The 17561-nt window shown below is 43.6% G+C and overlaps 1 protein-coding gene across 1 annotated transcript; it reads left to right on the top strand.

The window, feature by feature from the left end:
* Positions 1-9826: 9826 nt before the first annotated feature.
* On the top strand, positions 9827-17184 carry nptxra (neuronal pentraxin receptor a; the record flags this gene model as incomplete). The annotated part of the gene is made up of 5 exons (XM_080008990.1): positions 9827-10504; positions 13758-14022; positions 14816-15060; positions 16293-16472; positions 16954-17184. The coding sequence occupies 5 exons, from the start codon at positions 9827-9829 to the stop codon at positions 17182-17184; spliced, it is 1599 nt and encodes a 532-aa protein (XP_079865116.1).
* Positions 17185-17561: the final 377 nt, after the last annotated feature.

Genomic DNA, 17561 nt, shown 5'->3' with positions numbered 1-17561 from the left:
GTCTGGAGCTTTTTTTTTTTTCCGAATCCCAATTCCAATGAAAACTTGGACGGGGCTTTCAGGGCCGCAGACCGATCCCGATAGCGAGACAAAGGACGCTGTGTGGAAAAACGAGCGAGCAGTTAATGGTTTTTGGACCGGAGGGAGGAGCGGAGTAAACACTGCGCAACAGTAATCGACACCAGGGCCTGAGCGGAGTAAATTATTAAAGAAGCCAGGACCATAAAAAGCATTGATATGTGACGTTAATCCAAATGGCGTGTGTGCTGTTTGGTGTTTGCTATTGAAATGAATATTTATCGACAAAAATGTACGGCAGAGGTCTCCTTGTGAAACACTGAAGTGAATCACGAATCACACGTAAAAGACTAAAGGTGAGACGCAAGCATTAATGCACAAAATGGGGTTTATTTTGGATCAAGGAGGAGGAGGTTTAGGATAGAAAGTACCGTGGTAGAGGAAGCAATGCAAAAGCCTTGCTCTTAAGGACCCATGTGCAGTTGCAAACAACTCCTACTCTAAAAACGAGTGCATAAATCATTCTATATAATAATCATATTCAGCACCATATGAAAAATGAAAAAATATGAAAGTTTTTAGACAATAAACTCAATTATCGACTTAGACGGATAAAGAAAAGTTTGACGCCTGCATCCAAATTGCTGCTTTAAAAACTCAAGTTAAGTTTGTTTTTACAGCTCAAGGAAGAGAGACAATTAAGGATTGTAAAAAAAGAAGGAAATAAACCAAAAAATTGGCTATTCTTCAGGTGTGTATGCGTGTGTGCATTTGCGTTTGCATATACTGTTTGGTTTAAAAGGACAAAATACCTGACCCTGAACACCCACCATCATCCATAGAATATTCAGATTGTCAGGACACATTCAGTGTCCTCATGAGCCGAACGTCATACAAATGCTGTTTTTCAGATGTCATACTGTCATCCACTTGTTTAAGTCTACACAATTACAACTAATCGTGTTTTTAAAGGTTTTTCTAGGCGACTATGACTATGCGCTCATCCTGGGTGACGCTCACCCAGGGTGAGCGCACCGGAGCCGGCTGATCCACCTCCACCCGGCCGCTGATTTGTGCCGCTTCAGGACCGACGCCGGCGAGATGAATACAACAGGGATGAAAAAGGGAGGATTTGAAAAGCTGGGATATTTTTCGAAACAGTCTATTCCGTCAACAAGTTCATAATGCAATATAAGAATACAATACACTTTATTTATAGGGCCTTTTTCCATTATCATTGTCGAACAGAGTTTGAGAAGTGCTTCAAAAGTAAAACAACAATAAATAAATAAATAAATAAAGAGGAAAACTGTTCAACAGAAAACCACATATTGTAATGAGAGGAACCACTCGATATTCTGTACAGTATGTTCCATCCTATTCCGTTCATATTTTCCCCATTGGTGCATCAACCCTTTGGTTATACAAATAATGATTCAGTGTTTATCAGACAATGCATATTATATCAGACAAAGTATATTATTTAAATATAACCCTATATATACTGAGAGAGAGAGGGAGGGAACCCTGGGGGAGGGGGGCTTCATAAAAGTCACACCGCATCCATTTCAGTTGGAGGCCGACTGATCTACTGTGCACTAGGTGGCACCATAAACCCACTGCAGACATGACCGGAATGTTAAACATATCCCTCTCACACACACACACACACACACACACACACACACACACACACACACACACACGCACGCACACACACACACACACACACACACACACACACACACACACACACATAATAATAATAATAATAATAATAAATATAGCTTCAGGCAGCTATACACAGCGTCCAGTTTATTTGTTTTAGGTACGAGTTACATTTTTTTCATTTTGGTGAAATGCATCAAAATTTACTGAACTTAAGAACATCATGTAGTCAGGTTTATGTACAAAGTATTTCCACGAATCAAACTTTCATTACATTATCTATAAAGTATTCCCATTTCAACCAGACGTCAGCAATTGATTTAAAGTACTTATGTGACATAATTTGTGTAACGTGTGATTTGTGTAATTTCACGGCTTCTATATTTATGACGCCTCACTGGATCTTGAAGGCACATTTCAGTGGATTCAACTCCACATGGTTTTGTTGACTACTTCATTGTGTATTTTTCATGAATCCAGCAAAGTGATGGGCGACCAAAGAGTATCAATCAAACAGATCCACTGAAATCTTCTGAGTAAGAAAGTACATAAATATACACGTAAACACATAGTTGGTAACGTCAAACCACAACAGAGTGACAGAGTCTACACCACATACTGGACGCAGTCCAATGGACATTCTGAATCGGAATCTGTACATTTATATTAAATAGTATGATAACGTCACAAAGCGGCTTCCTGTAGATCTCATCTCGTTCATTTTGTTTACAATTGCGTGTCAGTGAAGCACGACCAGCTGAATATTTATGGTGAAAGTTGTTCGGTTTTTCACTAATTACTAAAGGAAATTTCTCGATTTTAAGCTGCATTGTGATGCAGATGTGGCTGAATCTGCATTGATGCAGAAAGAGAACATAATAGGGAGATTGCAAATAAAATAGGGCCTACATGAAAAAAAGAACCCAGACCCTACCATTCATTTCTAATTTACAGATTTTAATTGTGATCAAAATAACAGATTAAAATAACTCCACAAAATGTAATTGTCTCCATTGTGTTCAGGAAGCTCTGGTGACGAGGAGGATCAGGTGCTGGACCGGCCAATCAGAAGCCACGCTGTAGGAGTGTGGCGCGAACTTCATTGCTAACTAGTGGAAGATGTGGCTCCCATGGCTACGGTGTGATACTGGGGTAATAATCGTCCTCTCGGGCGCAGGAGAAATGGCGTTCCTCTGCTGGGCTGCTCACGAGCCTGTGCGCTGATCCCACACATGGGTTGACAAATCCATACAGGACGCACAGGACGCCGTGTCGTGGCTCGTGTCGGGGAACATGGACGATTACAAAGCGGCTTCTTACCAACTGAGGAAGGCTGTGAAAGAGGCAAAGCGTCGGAACAGGGAAAGTGTGGAGTCTCAGTTCCAGCTGTCTGACACCGGACACATGTGGCAGGGATTACGGACTATTACGGACTACAGAGGCAGAGCTACCGCCAAGGTGAATGCTGATGCCTCCACATTAGCCCCCTGGTTTGCACAAGAGAATCGAATTCCGCTGCCGGAGGTGAGCGCACTGAGACAGGTGAACACCAGGAAAGCAGCCGGTCCGGACGGCATCCCACATGTTCTGTAGACGTGTGCTGACCTGCTTCCCCCAGCGTTCACCATCATATTCAACCTCTCCCTGGCACAGGCCTTGGTGCTGATCGTTTATTAAGTAAGCTTGGACTGGACGGCTGGACTGAGGTGACAAAGACGGGGATTAGAAGTTGAGTATTTATGAAGTACTGGTACAAAGTTTTAAGAACATGCACCAGGGGCCTGTTCTCAAAGAGAGCCCCGATCACTGGCGCCGGCTGGTATAGTCTCTGTGGTAGCCTTTACCAGCAGATCTCACAAAAGGTGCAGTCACTGTGGATACTGTAAAAGCTGAACATTGCTTTGTGACACAAGTTTGATATTCAACAAAGATCATTATGTTCAGGAAATTCCGGGGAACACCGTGTGCACCCACACGTAAGCCCAGCCACTGGCTAAGGGACGAAATAACATGACTTTATATGGTTACACGGTAAGTACAGTTAGAACGCAAAAAAGGAAATGGGGTGAGTGTGATGACTCATCATTACCTAAAAATTACATTAGTGCCCATATAGAAAATTGGGGATGTGATACACTGAAATGCATTCGAGATGCATCGAGAACCGTTGACAGGTGAATCGTAATAGAATCGAAAGGCCGGTGAAGTATCACACCTCTACTAATTACTGCTCCGCATGTGGATCAATGTGGATGAAATTTCAACCACGGGATGCTTGGGACATACTAATTTAAAGGACACCTCAATTGTGTTTGTAGCTTCTGTCATTTTTGTGCTCCAGATAGTTTGAGCCGGGTTGGAAATATGTTGGCGTGAAATGCACGGCGATATCGATCAAATTTGGTCGGGTTTTCACTCATTTCTGCCCCGTATGTGGATCGATGTGGATGAACCTTAAACCACGAGACGTTTGTGACATACAGGACGTCAAACGTCTTGTAGCTTCTGCCAATGTTGTGGTTAGATTTTCCAAATTCAAGAGAATTTTAAAATCAATAATAATAACAATAACAATATTGATGTTAATCAAAATGATTACAATAATAACCCTACCCTGTGATCTTTTGAAGGTCAATCTAACTTGTAAATGATAGATTTGTGCATCAAATATTTATTTCAGACGAGAAATACAATCAGTGTAACAACAATCGCCTGCATGCGTCGTGAATGAATGCCTATCACACAGTGGACACAAAGGTCACGACACACTACGCGCCCATGCTGGATTTAGGATGTCACATCCCCCTTTTGATGGACGCTGTAGATCACTGCTTTATATGGAACGCCGTTTGAGACAATAATAAATAAATAAATATGCCTATGAAACACATCCTGAAATAGGCAAACGAGGCAATAAGTATATAAATAAATGTAAAATAAATATAAATTTTAATTTTTTTTCAAACGACTTTTTATTCATTTCAGGGGACTTCAGGAGGCCCTTCTTTCTATCCGGACAGTAGATCCACACCTGGGTTCCAAGGGGGCAAAGTCCGTTCCAAGGCACCGCTTCTGTCGGGACCCGGCGTCCGTGGCGGCTTGCCTGGCCGTGCACCTCCTGCAGCCTTCCACGGAGGTTGCGGAGGTCCCCTCTGCACCCCCGAACACCAAGTCGACTGGGGTACAGAGTTTGTGTCCAACCATAAGCACCGAGAGAGTGCAGAGGGTAACAGCGGGTCCCGACAGAAGCGTGCCTACGACTCCTGCAGCCGGGGAAAAGACTTTGCACCCGGCACCCGTCACGAGAAAGTAGTTCCACACCTGGGCCCGTTGCTGTGGTGGATGATTTCTACCGCAACGTACTGTTTTAAAAACGATAAAATATTCTTTGTGGGTGCTCATCAACGATGAGAGATGATTTGACGTCTATAGTTTATGATCGTTTAGAGTCATCAATGTTTTAGTCGAGTCAGTAGAAGTAGCATTTCCTTGACACAATTGGTCAGAAATGTATCTGTCAATATTTGCGAGGGCAAACTCGTTGGTGTTTTTAGATGCCGAGGAATGTGAAACTCTGCCAAACTCGATCAAATAAAGAATGTGCCGATGACACCATTTTATTCATATCCCAGTTTGATTTCAAGTGTGTGTGTTCAGGGATGAATGCATTATTCGGCAGAACTGCCTGTGGCTGCCAAGAAATGCATCCTGTTAGTTCAGCTTGGGTCGTTGTTTTCTGATAGTCCCACTGTCAAGCTGAAATGGCACAAAAATATATGCTGATAAAACCATTTCGTTCATCGAGAAATTAAGTTTCAGTGTGGATGCATTATTCGGCTGATGTATTTTATTACCTGCATAAATTTGCATTCCCCTCCTTTCTCAGACCAGGTGAGTGTTTGATGTATGAAATTGTAAATGTCAAGTCAGTGTGTACGCTGCTGTAGAAATCATCTGCTTTATGTGTGCGCACTCCCGCGAGGTGCATAAAAATCTCGGCGGGCATGCAGAATTTCGGCACCAGCTCTGAATCTGTGCGATAACCATGCCCCATAAATTTGCATATAATATATGGAATCATGGCATTTTGAAATAAAAGTCCCCTTAAATAAATACATGTGGAATAATTATGAAAGAATGAAGAAAGTCCCCTGAAATTAATATGAAGTCTTTTGAAAAACAATTAATTAATTTATTATTATTTTATTTACAAATTTATATATTTATATTTATTTACATTTATATATGTATGTATTTAATACTGACTAAAACGGCGTTCCATACTTTTATCCCCCGGCCATTAACCCCGGCATTACTGCCCAACATGTTTTGTCTGGATCGATGATCTGAATGCTCTTGCCCATGTTACGTGAAAGGGCGCTAACGGAGTGCCCCAGATAGTGTCGGGACAGAAGTGAAAGACAATGTCAGCGACAGGGATGGATGGAAATGTCTGTCCGTCTGTCTATCTGTCTATCTGCATGCATACATACATACAGTACATACATACATACATAGAGTACATGCATACATCCGTACATCCATACAGTATATACATCCGTACATCCATACAGTACATACATCCGTACATACATACAACATACAGTACATACATACAAACATACATACATACATACATACATACATACATACATACATACATACATACATACATACATACATACATACATATTACATACAGTACATGCATACATACATACAGTACATGCATACATACATAGAGTACATACATCCATACAGTACATACATACAAACATACATACATACATACATACATACATACATACATACATACATACATACAGTACATGCATACATAGAGTACATACATACATACATAGAGTACATACATCCATACAGTACATACATACATACATACATACATACATACATACATACATACATACATACATACATACATAACATGCATACATAAATACAGTACATACATACATACATGCATACATACATACATACAGAACATGCATACATGCATACATACATACATACAGACATACATACATACATACATACATACTTACATACATACATACATACATACATACATACATACATACAGAACATGCATACAAAAATACAGTACATACATACATACATACATACATACATACATACTTACATACATACTTCTTTCCAATAAATGGATTTATTTTAACATGCTGAGCTACTTAATAATTCATCTAAATAAATAATAGTGAACATATGAAAAATGAAAATAGTAGTAAAATAAATAAGATAAATTGGGAAGACTCCGTTGTGGTGTCCCCATGGGGCCGGGATTTAACTATCATAGAGTTGTTTCGGGCAAACTGATTCGATGACTTTCGGTGACTTCCGGGTTGAAAGGCGATGGCTCGGGTGCGCTTCTCTTATTGTGGTTGAGATTTGAAAAATTCACCTGATGACACTAACTTAATCGGTTGGGATTGAATCTTTCGTGGATCGGTTGAATACAAAAAAATAAAGATTATCTGACGTTGCAAAAACCTCAAGGTTTGACGACAACAATAAAAGAAAGAAAATCATAAAACACAAATCTTGGGCGAGCTGGCTTGAGCAGCCTCGCTCCGTCGGAACCTCGAAAACTCCAGCGAAACAACCGCTTAGAGAAAATACGTTGCAAAACTTGAAATGGTTTTGTGCTTCTGCTTACTTTTAACTAATAATTTGCAACTCGGGAATGTAACTCCTTACGTGCTAAAGTCACATAACTTGACACAGCACTAAGTTCAAACCAATTAACGATTCGGAAACTCAAGCTCTTGTGAAAAAGTTTTACATAAATCATAAAGGAATTAAAAGAAACACGAGGTTCAGACATTGTCATCTTTCAAAACCATTCCCTCAGTAACATAACACTTGTGACTAATTAACTATTAAGATTACTTTTTATTACTAACTAGTAAGGTATAATTTCAACATTCCTAGTAAATACTATAAAATCATCCTCTTTAATCTGATGATACCGCACACAATGGACATTGCAACCTGAAAGTTGATGCATTTAAACAGTATTATTGAAACTTCGCCAATTAACGTCGTAGAGTGAAAAGAGTTGCATCATTTTTAATTGAACATCTGCAGAAATGATGTTACTTCAATCACCGACTGATTTCGACCTTGATTCACATTAATTCAGACTTAGGCTTAGACACAAAGCGGAAAGTGCAGATGCAAATGATCCAGGTGGATCTTTTTCTTCCAGGCGTCATTGGGACGGGCTTCCCATTGGGGGGTCTGCCCCGATCAAAGGGGAGAATGTGGTTATGGGTGAAGGCGGAGGAGGAAGTCTGATTCAATCTCGGCCTGAGATGACAAACAGAGACGAATGGTCATCCTTTCTGTCTTCATTCTGTCCCTATTGGCATCTTTATTCATCTTCATACATGCACACATACACACATACATACATACTGTACATACATACATACATACATACATACATACAAAATGTACATACATACATACATACATAATGTACATACATACATACATACATACTGTACATACATAATGTACATAATGTACATCTATCTATCTATCTATCTATCTATCTGTCTGTCTGTCTGTCTGTCTGTCTGTCTGTCTGTCTGTCTGTCTGTCTGTCTATCTATCTATCTGTCTGTCTGTCTGTCTGTCTGTCTGTCTGTCGGTCTGTCGGTCTGTCTATCTATCTATCTACATGCAAACATACACAGGCTACAAATGTATCAGAAAGATCGGAGCAACTCTGAGCCAAGGTCTGTGCCTCATCTGTCTCTGTCAGTGAAAAAGCTCTTTACTCAGCGCTCCACTTTAATATTCTAGTACTCCAGACGTGGCTGCAAGCCTGCTGGAGTGGGGGCTATTTCCTGCTCAAAAGATGCTCAGTGTTTCTGTTTTCTAACCGTTCTGTTTCTTTCTTCACCGGCCCCCATCCTCCGATTTGCATTAGAGCACCCTTTATTTCTCACACACTGAGGGCAAAGTGTTTATTTTGTGAGAAATACACCCTCCCACCTGTGTGGGAGGGTGTATCACTCTCAGAAACACACAGGTGTAATCCACTCTGTGACCAACTCCACATACAAATACAAGCACAAGCTCAATACAGACACACACACATTCTGTGCATGCAAATTCAAGATGTATAAAATAACTTTAATTATACTGGTTGTGATGAAGCAACTTTAAGGCAGTACGACTATATCTCACACACACACACACACACACACACACACACACACACACACACACACACAGTCGAACCAGTAGTGCCTGTAGTAGCTGTTCCAAAAGGCGTATTGAATTTGAATAACCATAAAGGTTATTACACTATATACTATGAACACTGCCGTATCTATCTATCTATCTATCTATCTATCTGTCTGTCTGTCTGTCTGTCTGTCTGTCTGTCTGTCTGTCTGTCTGTCTACCTACTTTAGATAGAAAATGTCAATATACGGCAAACCTAACAAATAACAATAAACAATAATCATCTCTATCAACAATTCGCATTCTGACAAAAGTATAGGAAAAGAAAGAGAGAAAGAAAAAAAGGATGGAAACGCTGTGTGTTCTCTCTCCCCTTTATCCCTCTCTCTCTTTATCTCTCTCTCTCTCTCTCTCTCTCTCTCTCTCTCCCTCGCCCCCCTTCCCCCCTTTACCTCGCTCCCCTCTTTCACTCTATCGCCCTCTCCCCCCATCCATCCCTCGCTCTATCCCTGTCTTCACACTCTCTCTCTCTCTCTCTCTCTCTCTCCCTCTCTCTCTTTCTCTCCCTCTCTCTCTCTCCCTTTATCTCTCTCCCTCCATCTCTCCAGCTCCGTCAGACATCACTCATCCAGTGGCTGAGCAGTACTCGCAGCATGAGGACCGCAGGAGGTGGAGCACTGATGATCTACGGTGACTGGATGATGATCGTCTAGTCTCATACCACAAATCTCTTGTTTTGGAAGATCAATGGAAATGTAAACTTCCCCCCCCCCCCCATGACATGGACGAAATAATACCTAAATATTTCTGTTTTAGAGACTGCATTGTTAGATATATTTTTTTGTAATTGTCGGATCTTTCCGCCGCCAAACTGAAGTTCATCGTTGTGATTTTGGCCGCCGGTATGGTGGCCTTCATCGGAGCGGTGATCTGTATCATCGCCGCCGTCCACACCGGATCCTCCAGGGCTGCATCGCAGCAGCAGCCGCCGGCCGACAACGCGTCTCTGTACCCGGACTCCGTGGCACAGACGCCGGCTTCTCGGGGCGCCGTGGCCCGGGTCGGGCCGCTGGGCGCTCTCCATGGTTCCGAAACCCCAGAAACCACGACCTTGCGCGGTCTCACCGGCGTCATCGGACTCACCGGGCACGACCCGACGGTCAGCCGGCTCATCTGCACGCCGATCCCGGCCGTGGAGTGCGACCCGAGGAACTTGGCGCAACAAGCTGACGAGCCGGGCGAGGAGCGCGACCAGCTCCGCTCCGCCGCGGAGGAGCTCCGGCGGACCGTCCTGCAGCAGAAGGACCAGATCCTCACCGACCAGAAGACCATTCGGGAGCTGACGGGCAAGCTCACCGAGTGCGAGAGGGGTCGGGGCGGGGAGAGACGAGCGACGGGGAGCGCCTCGGGGATCCTGGGAACCAGAGGTGGTGATGCGGGGACGAGGCACCGGGACCGGATCATGGTGCGGGACAGTCCCGCGTCGGATCCCGGAGGAGCCGCTCACCTGCTCACCGTCAGAGCGGTGGACGAGCTGGAGCAGGCGATCACCCAGCTCAAAGACCGCATCGAAAAACTAGAGGTAGGCACACATAGAAACACACAAAAAAAACCCCCTCTTTATTTGAATGCATTTGGGGGATCTTTTTTTTGTTTTGTTTTCTAACCCTAACCAGGTGAAGTCCCAATGAGATTCAAGATCTCTTTTCCAAGGGAGCCCCTGACCAAGACAGCAGCAATACAGCATTGGCACTTTATTGGGGATCTAAGATCCTATGTTTTACTGGGACTGAGACTGAAAAGCCAGCTTTGCGTGTTCCTGTAGTAACATAAATGTGTACGGCTCTAATTAGATCTTAACAGCATTGACCTGACTGGAAGATTAGCATCAATTTCTAATCATGAAGCCTCTGCCAGGGGTTCTAGGATACCTTATACATATAGGTATACACGCTTTTCATGAAAGGTTATAGAATAGAGACCATGGGCTGCGGTGGTGGTGGGATAGCATTTGAAATAGGTACATATTAAATCATCAGTGATGGCCATATTTCCCCAAGACCTGGGATGTTGAGATGAGATGAGCTTAGAGAGGGGGTGGCGGGTTGGGGTGAGGATAAAGGGGGTGAGGAGGGATATGAGTGGAGGGTGGGGGGTGGGAGGGGGAAGGGGTTGTTGGGCTATGGAGGAGAAAATATAGCAGAGCAAAATGAAGCAATCTCTGTTTAGACAGATCTCAGATGATGTACCGCCTTAGTTTGTGGCAAGAGAGAGCGAGAGAGCGCGAAAGATAGGCACTATCCATAATTTATGGGATGCCTATGTCCGTTGAAAGCGCAGGCCAGCAAACTACCTCTCTGAATAGTTTGAGGAAGCTAGTGTGGGGGATTTTGTTTTAATAGTTCTGTACATTTTGCTCAGTTTCATCTCTTATCTAGAACATTTCCCCCAATAAAATGGTCTTATTTTCAATTGACACATCATTTCAAGACTAGGCCAATTGATTGAATGGAGCCGATTCTGAGCCGCAGTCACAGGGCTTTACCATGACAACAGCACCCTTTCTCCAAACCTGCAGTGCTTGCCTTAGTTTCGTAGAACCAGGTGGAGTTACGTCAGATGGTGTGTGTTAGTGCAGAGGATTGATGTGCAATTACATCGGTGTCAATCATGTACCCTCAAGATGCTACCGCTAAGGCCTGAATCTGGAGATTAACTCAGTTTTCTCTTTTTGTGTTTGTAACCACACCACAACAAATCTGCCAGTGCTGCCAGACATGAATTCCCTTTTTCTCAACTGGTAATCATTCTGCTGAATACAGATTGTATTGTATTATATCTCGTTTACTTGTGGTTTTTTTGCACGTTGACGAAGAAAGCTCATCTGAAATTAAGGTAGCTTCTGAAAATAAGGCTTGTAATCCAAGAACCCAAAGCATCACCGAACATTCCACGATCCCGACATTCCATTTCCTAGATCGCTCAAACTCTGTGGATTGCGTGTGTTCTTTGTTTTGTCGTGGAGGAAATAAAGGTTGCCAGATAATGGAAAAAAAAACCTCCATCCCAGACCTATTTCTCATCCTTTCACCACTTCGCTGTTGAAATCCCACAGTGGGTGTTAGCAGACCCAGTTCTTCCAAGGTTGGGGATTTCAGACACTACACATAATAGGAAAATGGGATATGAAAACACAAGCGATGATTCACACTTCAAAATAACTGTGAGAGAACATCATTTGGTTTTATCAACCAAGTAGAAGAGAAATCATTTCAGTGGTCAAGTCATAGGTCCTGGACTTCTGGTCACATGACTCCTTAATGTCCTATGTCCGTCAAAACCCATCAGAAAACAGCGGACCATGTGGAATAGGAACACAATTCCATTTGAGCCACCTTTCAATACTGAACGTGTGGAATAAGCCACAAAAACCATGACACGCATTGCAGTGTGTAGAATCGCCGGTGCTGGCGTTACCGCCATGTTGAACATTGCCCTCCAAAACGCCATTAAATCGAAACCAATAAAAATGGTCGCAGTTAAAAAAAACGTCAATGGTAATCAGCCAAGATTTTACATCACATCTGACAGAACTATATTTTATATTTATGGTCACATTAAACCCCGGCGTGATTCGCCCTTAGACCTTATGAGCGTAACATTGAGAGCTTCCTCTGCCCGCAGGGCACCAACGATGACTCACGGCGGCAGTTTCCTCCGGTGACGTGCTTAGTTTATTCGGTGTTGACGTCAACAAGGTGCCAAGTGGTTCGATTTGCGATCTAAAAATGCAATCCCCTCTTTATCGCGAGAAGGGGTTTCTCCCAGTGGTTTTAATATGCCAAGGCTGAGGCTCAGTGAGGTAGACTGACGGTGCAGACTCTATTGGTATATAGGTATACTTTTGATTCATTCGCATTGGCTGTAAGTGATTAATTTCATGATTTGGATTTTTTCATTCACCTAATAAATCACTTTGTTTTTTTTGTTTTTTGTTGATGTCTGTAGCGACATCTGTGGTTTCAGTGTATTACAATATGATATATCATTTATAGGTAGACCGCAGAGCATTCCGTGTGGATTTTTATGTATTCTGCAGAGACTGTGCTCCTGGAATCCCTTCCCATGTGGTTCTTTGGGAGATATAATTCACTATATAACACAATATACTGGGGGGGGGGGGCACAGTCCCTTTGCTTATCTTCATATAATAAAATAACACAGTGATAATCACCAGACCTTCAGTCTATTGACACTATCAGTCCTCCACTCCATAGCCTCTTGTATGGATCATTAGGTTCTCAGTGCTCCCTTCAGCCCAGACGCCGTGGGATCCCAACACAGTCCAACAACGACAACCGGCAGTAATGATTATGCAAAGGTCCCGTTATGCAAAGGTATCATATCGGCTGGTGCTCGGTGGGATAAGCCCCAGAGAGCTTGGAGATTTTACCTGAAGGTAAAGCGTGGCATAAAATCGAGGTCAAGCTAAAATATTTACATCCGAAACATTGAAACCTCCAACAAACTATACCTCTACACCTCTAGTCTAAAAGTGATTGTGCTGTAAGCCCCCCCTCTGGCATTCACATGAGGACCCATTAGCATTGTTAACTGGTAATAATGAGAATCAATACATGATTAGATATTGATGGAGTGAAAACGTGTACAACCAATGAACGAATAACGTGCTTGAGATCAAATCAAAGACTTTTTCATGGCAAATACATAAATAAATGTTGTGGCTAATGTGCACCGGGCTGCGTACCATTTCCCCGCTAGTCGTAAAAACCCACTGAACTAATTCAGCGATTTAACATCTCTCTCCGCTGCAGTCAGACATCGAGCCATTTCCCCACAACCACACAGACGCCGACACCTCCAGAGCTCCCGGGGGGCCAGGAGGGAGGCCCGAGGGCCGGTCCGGGGCCGACGCAGGGGGTCCCCGGAGGATGGACGACCTGGAGGGGGAGCTGGAGAGGAAGGTGGAGCTGCTGGAGAAAGAGAGGAAGGCCCTGAGGCTGGAAACGCAACAGCACCGGCAGGAGATCGACCAGGGCGTCAATAGGCTGCACCAGCGCCTCATGGGACTGGAGGAAGGTGAGGGCGAGGAAGGGCTGGAGAGAGAGAGAGAGAGAGAGAGAGAGAGAGAGAGAGAGGGTAATAGACTCTAACCAACATCGCTATAAAAGAGGCCCCTGTAAGTAAGGAAGGAAGATGAGTGACAGATGTGGTACAGATATGAAGGTCTCGCATGCACATGACACATGCTTTTGAACTCGTGTCCTTATGAAAAAGCATCAAGCTTTGAGCGTCGAATGAGAAAACATTATGTTGATCTTATCTTATCTCATCTTATCTTATCCTATCTTATCTTATCTTATCTTATCTTATCTTATCTGATCCTATATTATTCCAGGCTTATGTTCTAACTGATCTGCAGAGAAATAGCAGTTCAGAAAGACTAGGAAATGTAGCTGCAGGAAGAAAAAAAAAAAAAAAAAAAAAGGGGGGGGGGGCTGCACTGTCTAAAAATGTAAAAAGCAGATTTTTGAAGCTGAGTCCAGACAGTCGAGAAAGAAACACAAGGAAGCGAGGGCTGAGTAGAAGTACCAGTAACACCCTCTAATACAAGTACCAATGTGAAGCTCATTGTTCGAGATCATTGCTTTTGAAGACCTTGTGGGGATGGCAACTACATTATGATATCTCATTGGATTCTAGGTATCAGGGTATTTCAAGTTCAAGTTCGGGCAAATTAGCACATCGTTGGACCTTGAGTTCCAATACCTACATCCCTGACCCATTTACTGCCGATTATTTCCATTACCTAACATCTGCTCTTCTCCTGCCATCCTCTCCCCTACTTCCCTTACCGCCTTTTGTCCCTCAGGTGCGTCACTGGGCTACCTGTTCCCCGAGGGCTTCAGGCTCTCCTTCCCGTCGCGGACCAACTACATGTATGGCGTGGTCAAACACGCCGTCCCCGAGCTGCGGGCCTTCACCGCCTGCCTGTGGCTGCGTCCCGCCGTGGGGGGCGTCGGAACGCCGCTGTCCTACGCCGTCCCCGAGCAACCCAACGAGCTAGTGCTGCTGCAGGGCCTGCACACCCCCGCCGAGCTGCTGGTGAATGACAAGGTAAAGGGATGCTGCTCTGTGAGTGTGTGTGTGTGTGTGTGTGTGTGTGTACGTGCGTGCGTGAGTGTGTTTGTGTGTGTGAGTAATGCAATAGAGAATTGCTCAAAAAAAATAACCAAGCTTTACAGCAACTAAATACCCAAGACAATGTCCCACTGCAGCCCGTATTCAACAGCATGTTTCAATGTAGAAAATGGCCATTTTTATGCCATAGCCCTTAGAATATAAATCATTTCAACAGTTGACATTTCCTACAATCGTATGAAGCATAAAGAAAAGTATGAAATAGATTTGGAAGGTTTGGTTGACAGCTGGTAAACCATGCTTTGGATTACAAACCTGCAGCACTCCTTCTAAGAGTGTTTAATTTCAAGAATTTTTAACAAGTTAGGAAGGGAGATGGGGGTTTGCACAGCAATGGGCTGTATTATCTGAAGGGGAACTGTTTTGCACTGGTGAAGGACAAGCAACTAGCACTTCTTGTTGATAAAGTTTCCCCCATAAAAAAGGGCAAAAAGCAAAGACGTTATGAATAAAAAGCATGTTTATGACTTCCATTGTGGGTGAATGCTAATGCACGCTGGACTAGAATTTCCAATTTTCTTTGTCAGAATAAGTAAGGAGGACACATTCCTGAAAGACAGACGCTAAATTGCTGCACTCCTGATGAGGAATCATGCTCACCCCTTATACATAGGCAAAGCAGTGCCTTTAGGTAATACACAATGATGATATATAATATCATATATATATATATATATATGAATATAATATAATTACATGAATAGATATAGCACATATATATATATATATATATATGTTAATAGATACTTGCAGGGATAGCTCCATGTCCTTGAGCTTTGTATAATGTCTTTGAAACTTCATTTATATAATAGCCAACAGTTTGAGTTCCAAGGATGTCAGAAAAGGTTAATTAGCATGCGAGGCTGTTCTTTAGACTTAGACAGAGAATTAGTGTTGTATTTGTGCCTTCTTCATCTGTATTTTGCTGTCGCTGTAGTTGCCCCAGTTGCTGGTGCTGGTCATTTACTTGGATTAATGACCAATATCACCAACGTGAAAATGCATACTGTGACAATGTAGAAACCTTTGGAAGCAGATCAAGCTACTCAGTGCAATGACCAAACTTGTTTTCACTTTTTATAAACTTTTAGAGCATTTCAAAGAACCCAAATAACATTTGTTCCCGCTACTGTTTCTCCAACACCCAGGTGGCCCAGTTGCCATTAAATCTTTCCAGAGGCAGCTGGCAGCACATCTGTGTGAGCTGGAGCCAAAAGGGGGGATTGTGGCAGGCCTACCAGGGGGGCAAGCTGAGGGGAGAGGGCCATGGGCTGGCATCTGGGCACCACATCCGACCTGGAGGAGAGCTCATCCTGGGACAGGAGCAGGTGAATGAATAAATAAAGGGATGGATGGATGAATGAATAAAGGAATGAAAGAATGAATGAATGAATGAATGAATGAATGAATGAATGAATCAATCCACTAATGCGACTGAGTGAGTACGTGGCCATGCCAGATGCCAGGCCAACCCGCGTTCCCCATTGGCAGTCCCAATGGAAAAACAATGCTTCAAATCAAATGCGGCCCCATAAATGGTTGAAAAGTCATGAATGAATAAAACCAACCCACCCACCCACCAACAAATCAACTAATACATGAATGAATAAGTGAATGCAGTTATTGCCCGCGTGGCTTTTCCTTGAACCAGTGTTTCCCAATGCCAATCCAGGAGCTAAAACCTGCAGGGGAGGTTACTTAGAAAGTGACTCATCTCATCGAATCCATTGTGTTTTCATCAAGTTCAAGTATTATTTGTCACATGAACGGTCATACATATATATTCACATGGCCTCCCTCTACCTCCAGGACTCCCTGGGCGGAGGCTTCGACTCGTCCCAGGCCCTGGTCGGCGAGCTCTCCCAGGTGGGCCTCTGGAACCGGGTCCTGACCCCCGGCCAGGTGGCCAGCCTGGCGCGCTGTGGCAAAGTGGCGCAGGGCAGCGTGGCCCCCTGGACCGAGAACGGCGTGGAGGTCCACGGTGGCGCCACCAAGGACCCCGGGGAGCCCTGCAGCAAACACAGCAGGAGCTCCCAGTGAGATTCCTGTGGAATGTACGTAAGAGACGGGTGCAGGCGGAAGAGGAGGAAGACAAGGGCTAAGACGCAGCGTTAGCCGCTTCAGAAAAACAACCCTTCCATATTAACGGTGTCAGCACTGTGGGATGTTTTCAAACATCCATTTCTCTGTGGAACGTGGCTTCAGCTGCAGCAGCAACGAAGCAGCATCCCATTCCCTGACAGTCCAGCAATTAAAGTATATTCATGTGGTGATGGAAGTAGATTTTTATTAAAGCAGGTGGAAGGTTCACGCGTAAGGGGAAAAACAGCTCCGGAAGGAATATTTTGATCGGTTATAACAGGAAGGAAGGATTAGATATAAAAGGGCGCAATCAAGATTGGAGGGAAAGTAGGGAG

Source organism: Zeus faber, assembly GCF_960531495.2.
Source record: "Zeus faber genome assembly, chromosome: 11".
Classification (NCBI taxonomy): domain Eukaryota; kingdom Metazoa; phylum Chordata; class Actinopteri; order Zeiformes; family Zeidae; genus Zeus; species Zeus faber.
This window is presented reverse-complemented; position numbering and strand designations above follow the sequence as displayed.